This window comes from Lutra lutra, chromosome 2 (genome assembly GCF_902655055.1).
Source record: "Lutra lutra chromosome 2, mLutLut1.2, whole genome shotgun sequence".
Taxonomy (NCBI): Eukaryota; Metazoa; Chordata; class Mammalia; order Carnivora; family Mustelidae; genus Lutra; species Lutra lutra.
The window spans coordinates 1,257,587-1,276,378 of record NC_062279.1 but is presented as its reverse complement, the minus strand read 5'-3'; the positions used below and the strand labels follow the sequence as shown (position 1 = coordinate 1,276,378).

The following is an 18,792-nucleotide window of genomic DNA, read 5'->3' as shown; positions in this document are numbered from 1 at the left end:
TTAAATGTCAGTCGTTTCAGAAGTCACCTGTAATTGCCCAGGATGACTTAAATGGCACCTCTGTGTGTTTCCAGAGCATCTCTTTCCAAGTAATACCTGAGTCGCATTAGAACGATTTGTCTTTCTTCCTCGGGAGATTACGCATGCTATCTGTACAGCTGTCGGTGCATATCTCAGTCCACATCATGCAATGCTGAGTGAAAACGGTCTTCGATACATTTACACAATGACTATTTGAGCACCTGTGTCGTGTGTCCAACACTGGCTGGGAACTGGAGGAACAAAGCTAACTTGTGCAGAGGAGAGATACCCATTTGCACGTGTGAATATACCGTGGACCAGGGGCACCTGGGAGGCTCAGTCGGTTAAGTGTCTGACTCTGGATTTTGGCTCAGGCCAGGATCTCAGCCTCCTGGGATGGAGTCAGGCTCCCTGCTCAGTGGGGAGTCAGCTTTTCTCCCTCTCTCCTTCTGCCCCTCCCACTCGTGCTCCTTCTCTCTCTAAAATAAATCAATCTTAAAAATAAATAAATAAATAAATAAATCCACCCCGAAACTGCATCACGTCCTCTGAAACAAGAAAGAACCACCAGCATATAGAAAACCGCCAATGTCTGGCCACACCTGAGGCAGGGCTTGGAACAGGAAGGTCACCCAGGGTCAGATTCTAAGATTTTTAATCCACTTGTGTAACTTGCTTAATAAAAGAAAAGGTGCCTGGGAGTGGGCCTGCATCCTGAAGGACAATGAAGCTATTTTAGGCATTTAAGCAAGGCGGTTATATAAATAAATTTGGATTTCAGAGTGATTTCTCTGTAGCTGGTAGATGAGCATCTGGAAGAAAGACCAGAGAGGTAAGACAGCGACTGCTTAGGACTCAAGAGCACGGTGCCGGCCTCAGGCTGGAAGGCCCCTTCCTTGCAGGCGGACTGTGAAACATGGGGAAACAATGCCTGGATAGTTTTCTGGTTTATTGTTTTTGAAATCTCACTTCGGAAAAAAGCGGGCCATGCAGCGAAAATCCAAGGAGCTAGGCAGCCACCCAACCTCTCACACTAATGTGTCGAAACTAGGAAGTAACTAATCTTACAGCTTTTCGTGAGAAGGACAGGAACAGGCAACGGGAGCACAGAGCTCGGAACGTGATCGCTGGCAGAGAACACTGGGCTGCAGGTAAGAACAGGGAAGACCAGGGCCACTCAAGCCAGCTCCTCTTCCCGCCAACACCACACAAGCACGCGAACATTCTCGCCGGCAGATAGGCTCCCACGGACATGCTTGGGCGCCGCTGGGTCCTCCTCCCCAGAGGCCAGCCGCCAGCCTCCCACCTCTCTGACTCCTTGTGCTCCTCCTCTCTTTCTCAAAACAATGTGGCCAGCCAGCATCAGGACTGGGATTGGGAGCCCAGTCTGTTTTTCTCAGAGCAGGGGCTCCCTGTCCCCCACACCACATGACTCAGGGGAGACTCCTGGGCAGTCAGCATTAGAAATGGCCACAGTTCTCCAGTATGCGGGTTCACAGGGACGTGTGCACAGAGAGACACACGGCAGCTTTAGTAAAGTAAACAGATGGCAAGACCCGACAGAATCCCATTTTCTCTACATGCGGGCTCTGAGGGGTACAGGCTCCTGCCCGGAGAGACCCAGCAAGGAGCGGGTCTGGAGGGAGGCTCTGGAGGCTCCCACCGGCTCCCCACTTGCTGATCCCCCTCCCATGTTCGTTTAGCACGAAGGCTGGGAGCACTTGCTGGGACGCCGGCCCCACACTAAGTCACTAAGTGCCAGGAGTGTCCTTCCACGGAGAGAGGAACATGCACGCAAATAAAATATAACAAAGCAAAGTGGAAAATGGGAGGAACGCTGGAGTTCGCTATCAGGTGGTGGGGTCAGGAACGTGTTTGCAGGGAGCAGACATTGAACCAGCCTGGGAAGTTCTCATTCCTTCATTCACTGCAGGCTTCTCCCTCCCAGGACTTGCTGCAGGAGAGGAAGGGAGTAACAGGAATCAATGTAGTGTGCCACCTGTAGCCAGTGCTCCCAAGGAGAGGGGCACAAAATGATAGGAAAGGACCTACCTCTCCAGGTGGGGAAGTTTCTTTGAGGAAATGACCTTGAGCAACATTCAAGAGGAAACAGGGTGGGGGAGGCATTCCAGAGAGGAATATTCTATGGCCCACAAGTGACCCGGCCACACCGGCCTGTCCCCATGTGGACAGGAGACAGACAGGTGACCCAGGAAGCTGAGGTGCCGGCCACCCAGCTGGTGACCTCCTAGGCGCTCCCTCTCCCGCTCCAGTGCCTCCTCCAGTCTGGGAGGGCAGTGTAGACCTCGCAGCCTCGTCGCTGCAGCCTCCCCAGTACCCTTTCTCCTCTGCCCACCTCACACCTCACACAACTGAGCCAGGCCCTTCTCAGTCCCTCGGTGCCCAGAACTCAGCCAGCAAATTGGATAAACTAATTAGTGCTTCCACGTTAATTAATTTCTGTGGTTTGCGTAAGCTGAGAGACTTCTGTTCCTGTGTCAGTCCCTTCAGGTAAGTTTATCTACAAATTAAGTCCCGTCACACCGCATTACAGCGCAACGCCAATCACCAGAGCAAGCCTTAGATGCGCGTCTTCCCCGTGGAGCCCTCAGAGATAATCTCACATCGTAAGGAAACACTTAAAACAGAGGCAATGCCCATAATTGATGTAAATCGTCATATGAAAACTTCAAAAAGATTTATTAGAAAAGTCACTTGAAGAGTGTGACAGCTGTATTTTTCTCCGTATTTCTACGTTGTGAAAATTTAATCACCAGATGCAAGACTGGAGGTGTTGCTGAGCTAGAAAACAAAGTAAGGACAATCTGAAGGTTTCCAGAACCTATCACTTCTTTTAAAAACACTTACCTATTTTTGCCGACTTAAATCTAAATCACACTCACGCTCTGAGAAATCACAATTACGCAGTTAGTACAAGTCACTTCCGTCGGTTAAAATGAAACCCAGGAGAGTTTGGGAGGTGACTGTTTCCCCCCAGGACAGACTGGCATCGAGGACCCCCAACGCACCACGCTGGGCCTGCTGCCGTGGTCCTCGAGGCAGGCGTCTGCGTGCCAAACCGCAGGGACTCCAAGGAAGACATAAATAATGCTTCAAGGCAGGAGGGAACCCTCCGCCCAGTATTACACTAGCAAAGCATTAAAAACCGTGTGCACCACGCTTGGGATCGACATTGTGCACGAACTCAGCTGGGACAGATGGAAGCCCCAGCCACACCATCTCCTGAGATTAATTCTCACCATCTCACACTTTACGTCAAAGATAGGAAACGAAACCAAATTCATGAGCAGTCCCACAGTCAAATTCAGATCACTGAACAGAATTTCAAGCCTTGTTTTCAAACCAGTCCCTGACATGGGATTTGAGAACTGAAATAACGTCTTAAAGGTTGAACTGTGGTCCCCCAAATTCACATGTGGAAGTCCTAACTGCCCCCTCCCATACCCATAGGGTCACTGCAGATGGAATCAGAGGCCATTTGACAAGGTCATCCGAGTGTCCCTACTCCAGTGGGACTGGTGCCCTCATACAGAGGGTCACGTGCACACAGAGGTGCACACGGGGGAGCTCTGGGTGAAGACAGGGCTCTGCCCGAGCCACGGGGCCACCACGGCAAGGTGGGCCTGCCACAGACCCTCTTCCCTGCCTTGGCAGGAGCCCGCACTGCTGACCCTGGATGAGACTCCCCGGGTCAAAACGTGGGGCCCCAGGCATCTGCTGTGTGAGCCCCAGGTTGTGGTGGTTCATCACAGCAGTCCCAGGAAACCAATACGGTCCCTGATAGCAATGACCACACAGTACCTTCCCCCTTGGAAGGAAGCTGGGACACTTTCCTAAACTCAGGCTTTCTTACAGTTTTAGTCTAGAGAGCAAGGAAGCACTTCCCGCAGACGGTTTGTCTTTGAAAACACGTTCACTTGGGAGTGTCACCAGCACCATCACGAGCCAGCAGCCGGAGCATAACCCCAGGTCCTCCCAGGGTGGTGAGGCTCACCCTCGCAGACATCCTGCGACATCCATGATTTCTCTCCTCTGTCCACACCTGCAGGATGCCATCCCACCCAGAACACAGACGTGCAGCTTTGACTGTGACCCCGTGGGCCCCACGCCTCCAGTATTCAGCATGTCTGGTCAAGGAGGGAGTGAGACCCCTGAGGGAACCTTCCATTCTGCATGTCTGTTTCCTTTGGTCGCTTAGAACGACAACTGACAGGTACTCAGCAGACTCGCTGCCCAAGACCGTCCATCAATACCCATCAGCAGAGCAAAAAGTAGACAGCAGGGCCTTCCAGTGTGGGGCTCAGGACTTTTGAGGCTGAGTCTCACCTCGACCCCTTCCCAACATCAGTGGCTCTTCAGCGCACCCCGAAGGCTTCGTGGCCAGTCACCACCACCCCGCCCTGTTGTACATTCTGTGCTCGGCCACAGTGGCCACCACCAGGATGCTGACAGGTGGGACTTTCCCGTAGCTGATGAGACAGTCACAGCACCTGCCCTCTTGGGATGGCAGCTTACCCTGCTTTTAAATCAAGGGCCCCGTGGAGCAGAGACAAGACCAGATCTACCTTTGAAATGATGACCGCATGGCCCAGGGTCCAGCACACAGCCAACGAAAGTCAGCGGAATATGTACAAGGTACGCACATCACTACACAGCAGCATGGCTCCTCAGAGCCCAGAGGGACAGAGCTCGAGTGTGCAGCCCTTGATCGATGGGCAAATTGAGTATATCCATAAGGTGGGACAGCATTCAGCCATAAAAGGAACGATGTCCTGATGCCTGCTACGACACAGATGGACCTGGACAGCACTGTGCTGGGTGAAGGGAGCACAGGAGTCCAGCAGGACGCATGATCCACTTTCTAGGAGATGTCCAGAGCACACCGTCGGTGGAGGCAGGAAGCACACCAGTGGCTGTCCAGCGCTGGGAGGGGGAGTGATGGTTCACAGGCACGTGATTGCTTTTGTGTGGGACAAAAATGTCCTAAGTTTAAATCATACTGGTGGTGGTTTTACAACCCTATAAATACACTATAACTCATTAAATTGTATGCTTTAAAGGGTAAACTACATGGTTTGCTGATTATATCTCAATAAAGCCATTCAAGAAAGTTGGTGGAAAAAAAGGATGAGCAAATGAGCCAGTGGCCTCAGACAAGTTCCTGAACATGCTGCCTAAATCCTTCCTCCAAGAGCGGTCAGCCCTACAGCAGTGCCTCAAGCAGAAATAAGTCCATGACGGCACCATGTCGATGGAGCAGCCCAGGGACGAGCACCGACAACCTCCATTAAAGGCCTGGAGGACGCCTTCACTTTGCAGTCCCCGCCTCATTCCGCCTCTTGCGGGCCTGCTGCTGACCCAGCCCATCAGATGCTGTTTGAGGGACAAGACCGGTGGGTGCAAGGTCAGGTGACCCGGAGGAGACCTTGTGTTCCTCTTTACTACCTGTAGGTCAGCAGGGTGGTCACCACGACGATGGGGCTGGAGAAAAGCCCAAAAACGGAGACTCTGAGAGAAAGGGGAGTGGAGTGTTCCCAGCTGGCTGAAAGCATCAGGCTCCAGAGGTGTGGCTCCTTGGGGTCCACGAGGAGAAGGACATCCCAGCTCAAAGTCCAAACACCAAGCTCCAGCCCGGAACAGTCATTCCCCAACGGTCGCTCCACGCACCAGCAGACCAGATCCCACAGCCGACAGCCCCTGGAAGACGGTAGTGCAATGCCACGTGTAGCTGACCACAGGGGTCGGCCACGACCAGCCATAAATGTGACACCGCTAAGGTACAAATGCCCAAAGTGCACATCTCAGAGTCTTCTTCAAACTGAAGGAAAAGGAGTTCATCAAAATTCAGATTCACGGATTATGTAATACTTCCAAGTTCCTACAGCAGCTCTTTTTTTTTTTTTTTAAGATTTTATTTATTTGACTGAGCAGAGAGCCCGATGCGGGACTCGATCCCAGGACCCCAGGATCATGACCTGAGCCGAAGGCAGAGGCTCCACCCCCAGAGCTCCCCAGCGCCTGCAGCTCTTTTGTATATAACAAAACGCAGAGTAGGAACAGAGTGAGGGTTGGGATGGAAGACCGGACTCCATGTTCCCCTGTAGCCACCCCAAGAGCTTCAGCACTTTGACCAAGTAGGAACTGCACACTGGCTCTCAGAGCCCTTGTCTTCCAAATAACAGTGGTGGTGACTACATGTGACAGAGTCCGCTGTGGGGGGTGGGGGAGAGCCGTACTGAGACAGAGTCCCATACCGTACCATTTGCCTACATAAAGTGCGCCATTCGGTGGTTCTGAGTATACTCACAGATCTGTGCAACCACAGCCGCCATCAGTTTTAGAACATTTTCATCACATCCCAAAGAAATGCCATACACGTCCGCATCTGTCAACCCCAGGCAACCACTGACCTACTCTCTGAGAAGCTCCGCCTCTTCTGGACATTTTCTGGAATGGAGTCCTGTAAGACACGGTTCCTGTGCCCAGCTTCTTCCACTGTTTTCAAGGTTCTCCCATGTCGTAGTGAGTGTCAGGATCCCACTCCTTGCTGTTGCAGGAAAACATCCCATAGTAGGACACACCACCATCTACTGGTCCACTCGTCAGCTGACGGCCATCTGGGTTGTCACTACACTTCGGCTATTGTTCATAACATCGCTTTGAACATTTATGGGTAAGTTTTGTGTGGGCATAGGTTTCATTTATCTTGGGTACAGATCGTACGAGTAGGCCCATGGGCCATAGCCCAGCTCTGTGTTTACTCCTCCGAGGAACTGCTGGACTGTTCTCCTCGCTGGCTGCACCATCACTTGGTCCCCTGGTCAGTGCATGAGGGCCTGACTTCTCCACACCCTCGCCGACACCCCGAATCATTGGACCCTTCATTATGGACATCCTAGTGGGCGTGAGGAGCATCTCGGGCTATTCTCCTGCATTTTCCTGATGATCTGCAAAGGTATCGGGCACCTTTTCATGTGCTTCTCAGCTACTGCTTATCTCCTTTCCCTTTTAAAAAAAATTGGTTTATTTGTACTTTGAAAAATTGACTTGGAGGAGGTCTTTACATATCCTAGATACAAAATCCTTATCATATACATAATGGCAAATATTTCCTCCCACTCTGGGTTTTCTTTGCACTTTCTCGATGGTGCTTTTTGAAGCACAACCTTTTTAAAATTTTTTGATGAATTCTAATTTATCTGCTTTTCCTGTGTTTTTGGCACTAACATCAAAGAAAGCACTGCTTACTCCAAGGTTATGATCTGCCTCTGCTTTATTCAAATGGTTTTAGTTATTATATTTAAAGCTTTGATTCATTCTGAGTCATGAGTTTTTATCCATTTTATGAAGAGGAGACTCAAATTAAGTATTTTCACGTGAATACCCAGTTGTCCCAGCACCATCTGTTGAAAACGCCAACTTTTTTCCACTGAGTTGTCTTGGTGCCCGTGTTGGAAAGCAACTGATCATAATTGTGAGGGTTTACTTCTGGGCGGTCAGTTCTATCCCGGTTATTTCTGTCGGTCTTTCTGCTGGAACTATACCATCTTGATCACTGTAGCTTTGCAGTAAGCTTTGAAATCAGAAAGTGTGACCTTACCAACTCTTTTTGGCCATTTTGGCTATTCTGAGTCCCTTGAATTTTCAGATGAGTCCTAGGATCAGCAGGTCAATTTCTGGGGGAAGAGAATCAGCCGGGGTCTTCACAGGGATTTCTAAGACTGGGTAGACCAACTGGGAAGTGCTGTCAGTTGCAGTATGAAGTCTATCGATCTGGTCCATGAACGTAGGACGCCTTTCCATTAATTTCATCTTTTTAAATTTCCTTCCACAATATTTTATAGTTGTCACAGCATAAGTTCTATACTACTTCTGTTACATTTTGCTCACTGTTGGATTGTTCATGGGATGTCTACATAAATGCAATTTATTTTTGTATATTGATTTTGTTTCCTGTAACCCTGATGAACTCAGTCATTCTAATTTTTTGTTAGTGGATTATTAATGCAATCCCTCTCCTTTTTATAGGTCTATTCAGATTTTCTATTTCTTATGGAGTCACTTTTGAGAGTGTGTGTCTAAGATTTCATCTATTTCTTATAAGTGATACATTTATTGGCTTATAATTGTTTATAGTACCCTCTTAAAATTAAAAAAAAATTTTTTTTAAATTCAGGTGAAATTCACATAACATAAAGTTAACCAAAACCACCCAGTGGCATTTAGCCCTTCACAATGCTATGTAACCTCTGTCTGGTTCCAAACATTTTTATCATGTTTATCAGAGTATCTTCCCACATTCTGGATGCTACCTTAAAATTCTTTTTCTTTCTGGAGGTTGGTTGTAATGCCTCTTTATTCACTTGGATTTTAGCAGTTTGAGTTGTCTCTCATATTTTCTTCACCAGTTAACTAAAACCTTAACAATTTTGTTGACTTTTCTTTTTCAAGAATAAAGCTGGGGGCCTCAGTGGGTAAGTGTCTTTCTTCAGCTCCAGGTCATGATCTCAGGGTCCTGGGATTGAGCCCTGCATGGGGCTCCCTGTTCAGTGGGGAGTCTGCTTCTCCCTCTCCCTCTGCTGCTACCACTGCTTATGCACTTGCTCACTCTTTCCCTGTCAAATAAATAAAATCTTTTTTAAAAAAAAGAATAAAGTTTTGGTTTCATTGAATTTCTCTGTTGCTTTTCTGTTCTGTATTCCATTAGGGTAGTCAGGAGGATGAAGTGAAACCTTGGGTGTAAAGGGGTCCTTAGAAATGAACTTGTGTATAAGCATTTCTCAATTCAGGAACATTTTACTGGATACTTTGTATCTTCCAAGCAGGCTCATTCTCAGGTGCTCAGGACTTGGCAGCAAGTTTCCTCCTGGACGGTAGGAAATGCTCCATGAATGCCAGGTAAATGCTGAAGGAGAAGTAAGATAAGCTGTTGGAGAGTAGAGATCTAATTCTAAGCATTCTTATAATTTAAATTCTGCCTACCACGATCCCTCAAACATTCTGTGTGCCTGAAAACTATCATTTTGATGAACTGATTAATTTGAATCTTTCTTCATATCAATTAATATCAAGGAGACACATAAAACAAGAAATCAAAGCTGAAAATATCCTGAGGGGCGCCTGGGTGGCTCAGATGGTGGCGCATCTGCCTTTGGCTCAGGTCATGATCCCGGGGTCCTGGGATTGAGCCCACATCAACCAGGCTCCCAGCTCTGCAGGGAGCCTGCTTCTCCTTCTCCCTCTGCCCCTCTCCCTGCCTGTGCTCTCTCTCTCTAATGAATAAATAAAATCTGAAAAAAAAAAAAAAGACAAGAAAATACCCTGAGTGTTCTTCACGACAAGGACCCTGAGGCTTCTTCCCCATCTCTGGCTGCTTGCTGGAGATGAGCTACGGATGGTGCTCAGTGAGTATCTGCCTATTGTGCCCCTGATTCCATTCCTGGAGGTCCAGAAGGAAACGGTCGAACTCACTCGAGGTGGGTTAAACCATCACTGCAAACCCTCCATAATGACGGTAGGGGGTAATTTAACCATCGGGGCTCCCCATGTCAAATGATGTCCATCCATTTGATAAATCTTTTTTTGGGAACCAGATAAGTCAGTGCTGCTGACTTTGTGGGTATCTCTGATGTTGGAGCCACCCGCGGTTTTTAATAAATCTCATCTTAAAATGCTATCAGCCTGTCAAGAAGACAGTTAATAAATACATTATTTTAGCTTGGATTTCTCTCCTGCTCACAAAAAGGAAGAGGAAGCAAGGATCAGCAATTCTAGTCATACTATTTTTTTTAAACAGCCCTTATTATACAATGATTTTTTTCTTTAATATTTTAAACTTTCATTAGTCGTCTGGTAGAGAAAAGAAAAATGTCATCCACCCACTAATTGGTTCAAACTCATCCTTTTTTGTCCCGCCCTGTAGCCCTGCTTTAAAAATGCAGAACTATCGTCTTGTTATGTCTCACTGTAGTGACAAACAGCGCCTTTGGTTGGAAAAAAATGTCTCCTCATTACCTTGATTTTCATTACTTTCCATCAACCAAGACAGAACAGAATTTATCCCCTAATTATGTTACTACTGTTTACATCACACTGTTTATTTTATATCCGATTCAGGGAAAATAGGAGCTTTTTGGTGGGAAAGAGAGAATGATGTATGTATGATGATGAGGGAGAAGGTGATAGTCGGTAATGTGGAATTATACAGCATAGCTTAAGGAGAGAATTAACTCAGAAAATCTATCAGTGGTGCCACAAAAATTAGGACAGAAGCCTAATTCCCTCAAAGAGTGATGGAACTCTCCAGAATGCCAACACTTCCAACTGGAAGTAAAACATGGCCACTTATAATCATCACTCATCCTTTGCAGTAACTGAGATCTTCTTCATGCTCTACTTGAAAACTCAAATGTGCTAACACTAGGCATGCTTCTTGGTGCCCTACGGATGTACGTGACCCCTACGAAGCACTCTCGCGTGCACTCATGCTCCTTGAAGCCAGAGAAAGCGGAGAAGTAGCTCCCTTCCCAAATGAGAAGGAACGGAGCAGCGCCACAGACAGGTAACAGGCTCCTCCCCGGGGAACGGTCCTCAGGGCATGCATTCCCACATAGATCAACCCACCCGCAGGCAAGCATGCATCTTCTGCAGTCTTACTCAGGGACCGCAGGCCGTCAAGAGCACCATCACTAAGCAAACCGCGGGCATTCGAACTTCTGCTCTCCTACCACCCATGATATTAATTCCCAACCGGGTGTTGTGACTCTGTCCTTTCTCAAACTGGGATGGTCCATCCATGACTTCCTTCCATTCTGTCCCTCTGCAGCACGTTCTTCATTAACGTCCCAAAGCTCTTCTGTTGACATAATCAACTGTTTCCCACAAGGGTGGAGGTCATCTTCCCTTGCTGCGTGGCCTGTTTCCATTTTGAGAGCACAGTGGGCAGCAGAGCAGAAGAGCAGAGACCGAGCTCTTGGAACCCTCCTGCATTCTTATCCATGAGTTCTAGTGCCTTTGAGTCTGAGGAGGAACGCACGTTCCCCAGTTAAGTTCAGAAACGGCCACGTACATGGAAGTATCAGCAGCAGCAGATGGTTCTTAATTCATTAGAGAATATTATGTATAATTCAAGGCTAATTAGAAAGTCTTGATAGTAGCAAGAATAGCAAATATTTATGGACTTGTTTTCTCTGCAGAGATGCCTAGAGAGCCCACAGTGCATGTGGTAAGGAGACCCTGTCCATGGGGTTGAGTGGAGACTCGCCGTCCTGGCTCACGTGGGGCTCAGGCGCGCAGAGCAAGGACGAAACCGGACACCTGCCAGGAACCGAGAGCTAAGGAGAAAGCCATGGGGAGTGAAGAGGGCCGGACTCCTGGGTTATGTCCATCCCTCCTTCCTGCACCCTCTGCCACGGCTTCTCTGGGGAGCAGAGACGAGAGCCCCTAGCACAGACACCAGGGTGACCGGTCTGATTCAGGACATGAGCACATCAGTCGCACGCCGTCCACAGTCCTGGTTTACAGGCTGCCTTGAGTGTGACTCGTAGCAGCGCTGTCCTCTCAGGAGCATCCTGGCTTGGGCGACAGGAGGGTGCCGTCACCCCACCCAGAGGCCGGCTTAGTCGGGCACTCGATATTGCCACTGCTTTCTTTCAGGTTGGTCAGGAAAGGCCTTGGGAGATTTAAAATAAAAAGGAGCCTCTGGGTGACACGGGGGCCGGGGGTGGTGGTGAGGAGGGCCTGCAGGGGCAGCGGGGAGGGAGTCTGGGAGAAAGCACGGCAGGAGGAAAGAGTCCTCCGGAACCTGTGGCCGCAGCACGGCACACGGCGGCGGGTGGCTCGTAAGGGCAGCGGTGGGAAGGGGCCGCGGCAGGGTCTCCGCTTCCATCTGAGGAGCAGACTCAAGTCTCCAACGGAGGCTCAGCAGAGGGGAGGCTGGGCTCTCCCTGTGGAACAAGAGCGGGCGGCAGAAGCACAGACACGGCCCAGGGACAAGGGGGTAGCTCGGTGCTTCCTCTCCTGGAGGCAACAATCACCAAGGCGGACGCAGGAGGCAGCAGGGGGCTTAGACCACCCCGGGCCATGGCGATGATATGCTCTGTGGTCCCGAAGAACCTCATAAATGCTGATGGGCACAGCCACATTTATAGTTCTATTCTCCCAGGAGCGACAATAGCGTTCCTGTACCATTTAAAGTGTACGGCACAGAGAAATTAACTCACGAAGCTGGCTCAGCTCTGCTATTAGAAACCTGAGAAACACGTCACAAAAAACTTAGGGAACAAGGTCACCGATGGATACGAACAGAAAATTCCAAGTAGAATCAAGACAGTAGAAATGCAGTGATACAGGATATTAACAATGCCGCTAACGCAACGGAGATGCACTCTGCAGGACTCAGGAAGCAATACTAGGAAAACAATTAAGGTGATCACCTTCATAAGCTAGTAGCTGGGTATGGCCGATTATCTTCGCAATATAGAGTCAAAGGATATTTGACAAAGTCTTAACTTGCAAAACTGATTGAAATTTTTATGGAAAACAAACAGATGTGGATCTCCTTAACTTAGTTTAAACGTTTATCTATTATAAAGCAATGAAGGTTTAAGCCTGACGTTGACACGCAGATATGAACCCAAGTAATGCATCAGTGAACGTTACATCAGCTACATTTCTATCAGCGAACAAAAAGGGCATCATATCATTACTCAGATGAGATGATTTTCTTTCTAGAGAAACCAAGATCTCAGATAAATGAACAGTTTATTAAGGTGCTGAATACTATTTGGTGGTTTCCCAAATTCTCATCATAGAACAAAGGAGAGAATTTAGGGGGCGAAGTTTCTATCTTAGAGCAACAGTGATAACATAACACATGGGGTAAACCTCCAGGTGTTTCCTGTGAAAAGATGAGCAAATTAAGAGGCATGAGGTGTTGGGGAGGAAAGAGTGCCTGCTCTCCACGGGGTCATTCTGTGATGAATTAAGAACTTTAAGCAAAATGCCAGCTACAGGAGAAAGGCAGCCCTTGACAAAATGACACGCACAAGTAAAGATGTTGGAAAATGTCTTAAAACAAAAACCAAATGCAATCAGGTGTGATGTTCCTTGCTGGCCCTGGTGCTATATAGCCCAGCTCTAGGTGACTCCTCCAGGCAGCCCTCCATGATGCCCACCTCTGCCTGTCGCCCCAGGCTGCCTTCTTTGTCTGAACTACACACGGAGGCACCCGGGGCACAGAGACTCCACCCAGGTCGTCTCTTCATGGCCAGGACAAGTGAACCAGACACAAACCCATCTTTGTCAGATGAGTGAATAACGTTAAAAATGTGAAGGATGGTATTACTTGACATATAATCTGAAGGACACACGTTAATGCTCCCTGAGTCCCAAGCACAGAGAAAGGGTCTTTCCTATGCTGCCCGTGGGGACACAAGAGACACTCCCTAATGTCCCTCTGGAGCTGACAGCCACCACAGGTTCAGCTCCTTCTTTTCCTAGGCGGTGATGGACCCAGACGTGAAATGACTCCTAGGTCCTAAAGGACTGTCACTAAGGAATGTCGAGCGTATGTCATTTTGCTGCTTGTCCCTGGTTTCTTTTTTCTGCACAGTCTCTCAGTCATCACATTTGCACATCTAAACTCTTATTTATGCGGAAAATAACTGTGTACCACGCCGGTGTCTGCTTATGGCTGTGAGCAGGTGCAGGCTCTGGAACGCAAAGCCCTAGCTTCTCGGGGAGCAGAGCAGGTGAGTCCGAGCGACCCAGGGAACTGGGACAGGGACCGCCGAGCACTGGCTTCTGCAACAGAGGAACACGGATGAGCTCATGGGACAAAAGCGTAAGAAGCACGTCGCCTAACTTGTCTACACATTCTGAAAACGGCAATTTGGATGGAAGAGTAATCTACAGCATGGTTACAGAAATTTTCATGAATTTTGGATTTGAGGTAAACCCTAACAGCTTTAGGTTATAAAGTAAAATCCTTTTTTGGTTATGCAAACATCCTTTACACTGCCATTTCTTCTCTTTCAGGTCTAATTGAAGGCACCATTTTTTCGAATCATGTATTTTATGGAAAAACAAAATAGTTCACTGCACAGTGTTTACCAGCACTGGAAAACCCCTTCTCGTGGCCGCAGACTAGACGGTTCACGTTTTAGATTGTTGCCCCCGACGGCAGCCATCGATGGCCTGAGGGCAGACCCCTGGCAGGGAGAACAGCCACACTCGGAAGCAGGTGCACCGGGACGCTCCAACAGCAGCTCTTCTGAGCTCAGCTGGAACCCCTCAGACTGCAGCCACCCTCCCTTGCTCCCTGCAGGGCCCGGGGTGGATGGAGGACAGAGCCTTGGAGGTCCTCAGTTGGGAATGCCCCAGGACAGACCGCGAACACTGCTGCATTCCAGCGAGCCATCTGCCCTCCAGCCACTGGGAGGGGAGCTGACTGCTGCGTGGAAGGGGCAACGTTGAGAGGGACACTGCCGTCCAAACAGAGGAGGATTCGGGTGGAACCATGTCCCACATGGCAAAGCCACCGGTGCGGGGGAGTCAGGCACACAGGGGCGGGTCCGGGCTGGCACGGTCAGAACCTGGGGCTGGGCCCCCAGGCGACACTGGGGAGCTCCCGGTCAGTGGGTTCCTGGCAGCACTCCTCTGCCCACAAGCAACTCCACTCGCTGCGCAACACTCCGCAGGACAGGTCGCTGAGAGGGGAGACTGCCACAGAGGAAATGGGACTCGATGCCACACCTTCACCCCCAGAAGGTTCTCTGTGGGTGCGCTTCACTGACGCCACTGCTCCAAGCTCACAGCCGAAGGATGCCTGCACCTCGGCAATGCTGTGTGCCCTCGGCTCACCGGGGAACACCCCTGCCCCGCTCCAAGGTCTAGTTTCTTGCTTCCTCTAGGCTGTAGGCGGCTTTGGGTGTGTTAAATACCAAGCCAATTAGGCCCCAGGCCAGAATGCACGTGTTCCATCCCCAGTGAACACCCCCCTCCCAACCTCCCCGTGAAATCACAGGCACTCTCCAGACTCCACCTGCAACAATGCTGCGCCCTTGAATGCTGCCCCTGAGCCCCGGGACAGGACTAGATCCCTGTCACACTGTCCCTGCAGGACCAGGCACGAACTGCCCCTAGACCCACAGGGACAGCCAGGATCCAGGAGATCGTTGGGTGGACCCCCGGCCGCCCACAGGCTGTCAGACCTAAACATGACAGCAGGATCCAGAGCACGCATGTCTCAGAGCAAAGGTCCTGAGCAGGACCCTGCAGCAGGAGCTGGGGACACTGGGCAGACGGACTGAAGGCGCGCGGGGTATGAGAGGTCGGGTCTCATGCAGGAGTGTTTCCAAGCACCTGCACGAAGAATCCATTTACTTCTACAGAGAACCCTAGTGTCTCACGTAAATATGAAAACTCACAGTGGACACAAGAGACGGACAGACTGCGCAGTTAATGCGAAATAAGCACAATTCTTGGACCAATATTTTTCACCTTGTTCTGCACCTTGAAAAGCACGAAATCCAGGCAACCCAGGGTGTGCGCCCGCTCTGCTGCCCGGCACAGCCTGTGCGCATGCCCAGACGGGGGCGCGAGCAGCCTCCCCACCCCCAGGCCCATGGGGTTGAGAAGGGGTGAGCAGGACGGGCTCCTAACAGCGTCCCACGGATGGCATATGCCCTGACTCCCTCCCTCTATTCCATTTCTCAACCTCCTGGGAGTGACCTTCAGTCTGGAGAGAAGGGGACCCCTTCTTCCTCCTGTATTTTCCCCAAAAGGATGGAGTGCCGGCTTCAGCTCTCTGGGAGTCTGCCTGACGCCAGAGCCTCCGGGGGAAGGAGAGCAGCCCCGAGGCGGGAGCACTGCCTTCACAGTCCCAGGCAGATGCCTGTGCCTCATGGGAAGTCAGGCACAGACCCAGGCCCTGGATGAAGACTGGCCCCCTGCCCGTGGAGCCTCACAGGGTCGTGCTTGGGGGTAAAGCAGCCAGCCACAGGGAGAGAGCACCTCATACAACCCCGTCTGTGCTGGGCACACCCCCACACAGGATATTGGCTGCCTCCATTTACTCTCTGGACATGAAGTCTTAGCTAGACATTAAAGGATGAGGGGCAATTAGCTACCCAGCGAATGCAAGAGGTTTTCCAGGCATGAGAAACAAATATGGCTAAAGCACAGATGTGTGAAAATAATCTGGTGCGTGTTGGGACCGACGGGCAGTTGCAAAACGGAGCAGGGAAGATAAATCTAGAGAAATGTCATGGGAGGCATTTCATATTGTGCTCGAAGCTGAGTCTCCAGCCCAGATACTTCAGACTGCTCTCTCTGGTCGGCTTGAGGGAGGCAGGATGTCATCCTCTTTTAGGAAGTGACCTATGGTGCCCCCCAGGTCTCCTCAAGGCTTGAAGCAGGATGGGCGCGCATGCACAGGGACGCCACGGGCCGAGGCGGTGCTCAGGCTGGCCCCACGCTCTGCAGCTCTCTCCGGCCGCAGAGTCAGGCAGACGGCCCCCATCGCTCCACGCTGCTGCAGACGTCCCCGGGAAGCTGGGGAGCTCAGCGCTCGCGGCAGCGCCTCAGGAAACGGCCCGAAATCACCAGCCCAGGATCTGTGGAAACGGTGGCGAGGGCGCGGAATTCTGGCTCCTTGGAACACACACACCCGATTTTAACTCGGTCTCCATGTGAACCTGACAGTTCTCCCTGCAACGTGGCTTTCAAAGATTTTCATCCTTCCCTTGAATAAAGTCAATGTGGGCTTAAGTCCACGCCCTCTCCCCACTGAAGAATAAATTAGAAAACCTCCCTTAACGTTGAATACCTTGTTCTTCTTTCTCTCCACATTCAGCATAATATCATCATCCTGTCCTATTTCTGTTCTTTACCCGTGGCCTGTGTGTGCGGTGCAGCTTTTGGTGACTCTCCCGCGGAGCTCCCTGACCTTCCCACTTTTCATCAGTGCGCGCCACTGTTAGCCTCGCCCCCTGGGCCTGCGTCATCTATGAACTCAATCAGCACATGTCCAAACCCTTAGTGCAGACCCCATGTCCTACTGGATCTAATTCTGGGCCTGAGGGAACCCAAGAGACACCACACTCCAAGCATGCAGTGTACTTTAAGAAACAAAGACATTGAATTATATTAACTGTGGCCCAGAATAGAAAATCAGTATCAAAAGTATCTGCTAGATGTTAATTTGAATAACAGAGAGGGAAGGTTCTCTCTGGGCTTGGCAACCTACAGGAAGTGAGCACACGAGATGGCCTGCCCGGGCCTGGCAGCTGGGCTGTGTGGAGACATATGTCCGCCAGGCCACATTTGGCCACGGGCTAGGCAGGCCACCTCGTGTCCTGTCAGCATGCCCTCTTCCCTCCTGGCTCCTGCTCTGTGTTCTAGCCCAACCGTCTGCTTTCCACCAGCCCTGAGCCCAGCCTACAGCTGACCTTGTGCCTAACACGACAGCCCTCTATAACCAGGCGCTCACCCTGCACCGTCCGCTCCCTGCCACTGTGTTCCCCAAGTGAGCGCGTGGCAATGTGGCGGCTGCCCTGGAGGGGCTACTGTCCCCTCACAGAACATCTGAACCACAATCTCTGGCCAGTCCCCGGGTTCTCACGACCACTCACAGAACGGTGTCTCAGTGGAACAGCCACATAATGACAGCTTAATTATGACAGTTTAATTGTTTCCTGTAACAAGCTGCTTCCTGGAGCCCCTGGCCTGTTGAGCCCCTGGCTGCCCCTTGATTGCACGGAGACCGAGAAAGTGAAGGGAAGCAAGATGCTGGCACCGTGGACAGCCTGCTTGAGCCTGGCCCATGCCCGGAGAAGTCTCATGGCAGAATGTCCTGAGTTTTAGCAGCCTCTTTCCTGCACTTTGTATCTTAAAGATGCTTCTGTTTAAGATGTAATAAGAAAATCAGCCTTTCTAAGGGACCCACCATGTGTCACAGGCTGCAGGACAGGCTTTTCTGGGATCGGTGCAGCCCTGCTTCCAGAGGAGAGGACGACCACACTCACGTCCTTCATGTCCACGTCAGAAGTTGGCACCAGGTCCTCAAGGGGATGTCGACTCCCCTTCCCAGTGCAGCCCACACAGCTCTGGGGACAGTTCTGTAGGTGTCTCCCTTCCGTGAGAAGGGGGCTAAGCTGCATCCCCAGGGGGAGGACAGGATGAGAGGGTGCCCTGGGATGCCCTGACCCTTCAGCAGGCCACACAGGGAGCCGTCCACCCCGCAGACACCCGCCCCATGACGGTGTGTCCGCGGACGCTCAGGAGCTATCCCTCTCCTTGTGCCGAAGCTGTCTCTAAACAAAAGTGTTCCCTGAAGTAGCACTGGAAGTGTTGAGCACCAGGAACTCTCGTGTGTCCTATGACAATCAAAGGGTCCAGCAACGAGGCACTAGTCAGGAGAAAGCCGAAAGCTAGGGGTGCCCGGTGACAGGAGGAGCCGTGGGCCCCGAGGGGACAGAGGCACGAGCCTGTGATGGCAAACACGTACAGCAGAGCTACAACCAGGGTAGGAATGGCACAAACTGTGGGTGAACACAGAGGAAGCCACACATGAAGCCTGGCACGGGTCGGAGTCGGGGGTGGGGATGCTAGTCACTTCCCTCTCCTTCACGCAGCGTCGTGCTAGATTGCTACGATGCCGGCGCCGCAGGGCGATCCGTGGAGAGAGCATTCGCCGGGGTCTACTCTGCCAGGGAAGGAGGCACCCAACAGCCACCGGCAGGGGATGGT

At 50.8% G+C, this 18,792-nt stretch overlaps 1 protein-coding gene across 4 annotated transcripts in view; it reads right to left on the bottom strand.

Annotated features, from left to right (window-relative positions):
* Positions 1–18,792, bottom strand: part of DLGAP2 (DLG associated protein 2) — a 783,049-nt gene that overhangs the window by 367,324 nt on the left and 396,933 nt on the right. The window contains exon 1 of one of the 4 annotated variants that reach the window (XM_047713378.1): positions 6,453–6,526. The exons of the other annotated variants lie outside the window; for them this stretch is intronic. Within the exon in view, the coding sequence (XP_047569334.1) occupies positions 6,453–6,486 (34 nt within the window). The 5' untranslated portion in view covers positions 6,487–6,526. Of the gene's footprint in view, positions 1–6,452; positions 6,527–18,792 lie in introns of those variants that run through there. 4 annotated transcript variants of the gene reach the window in all.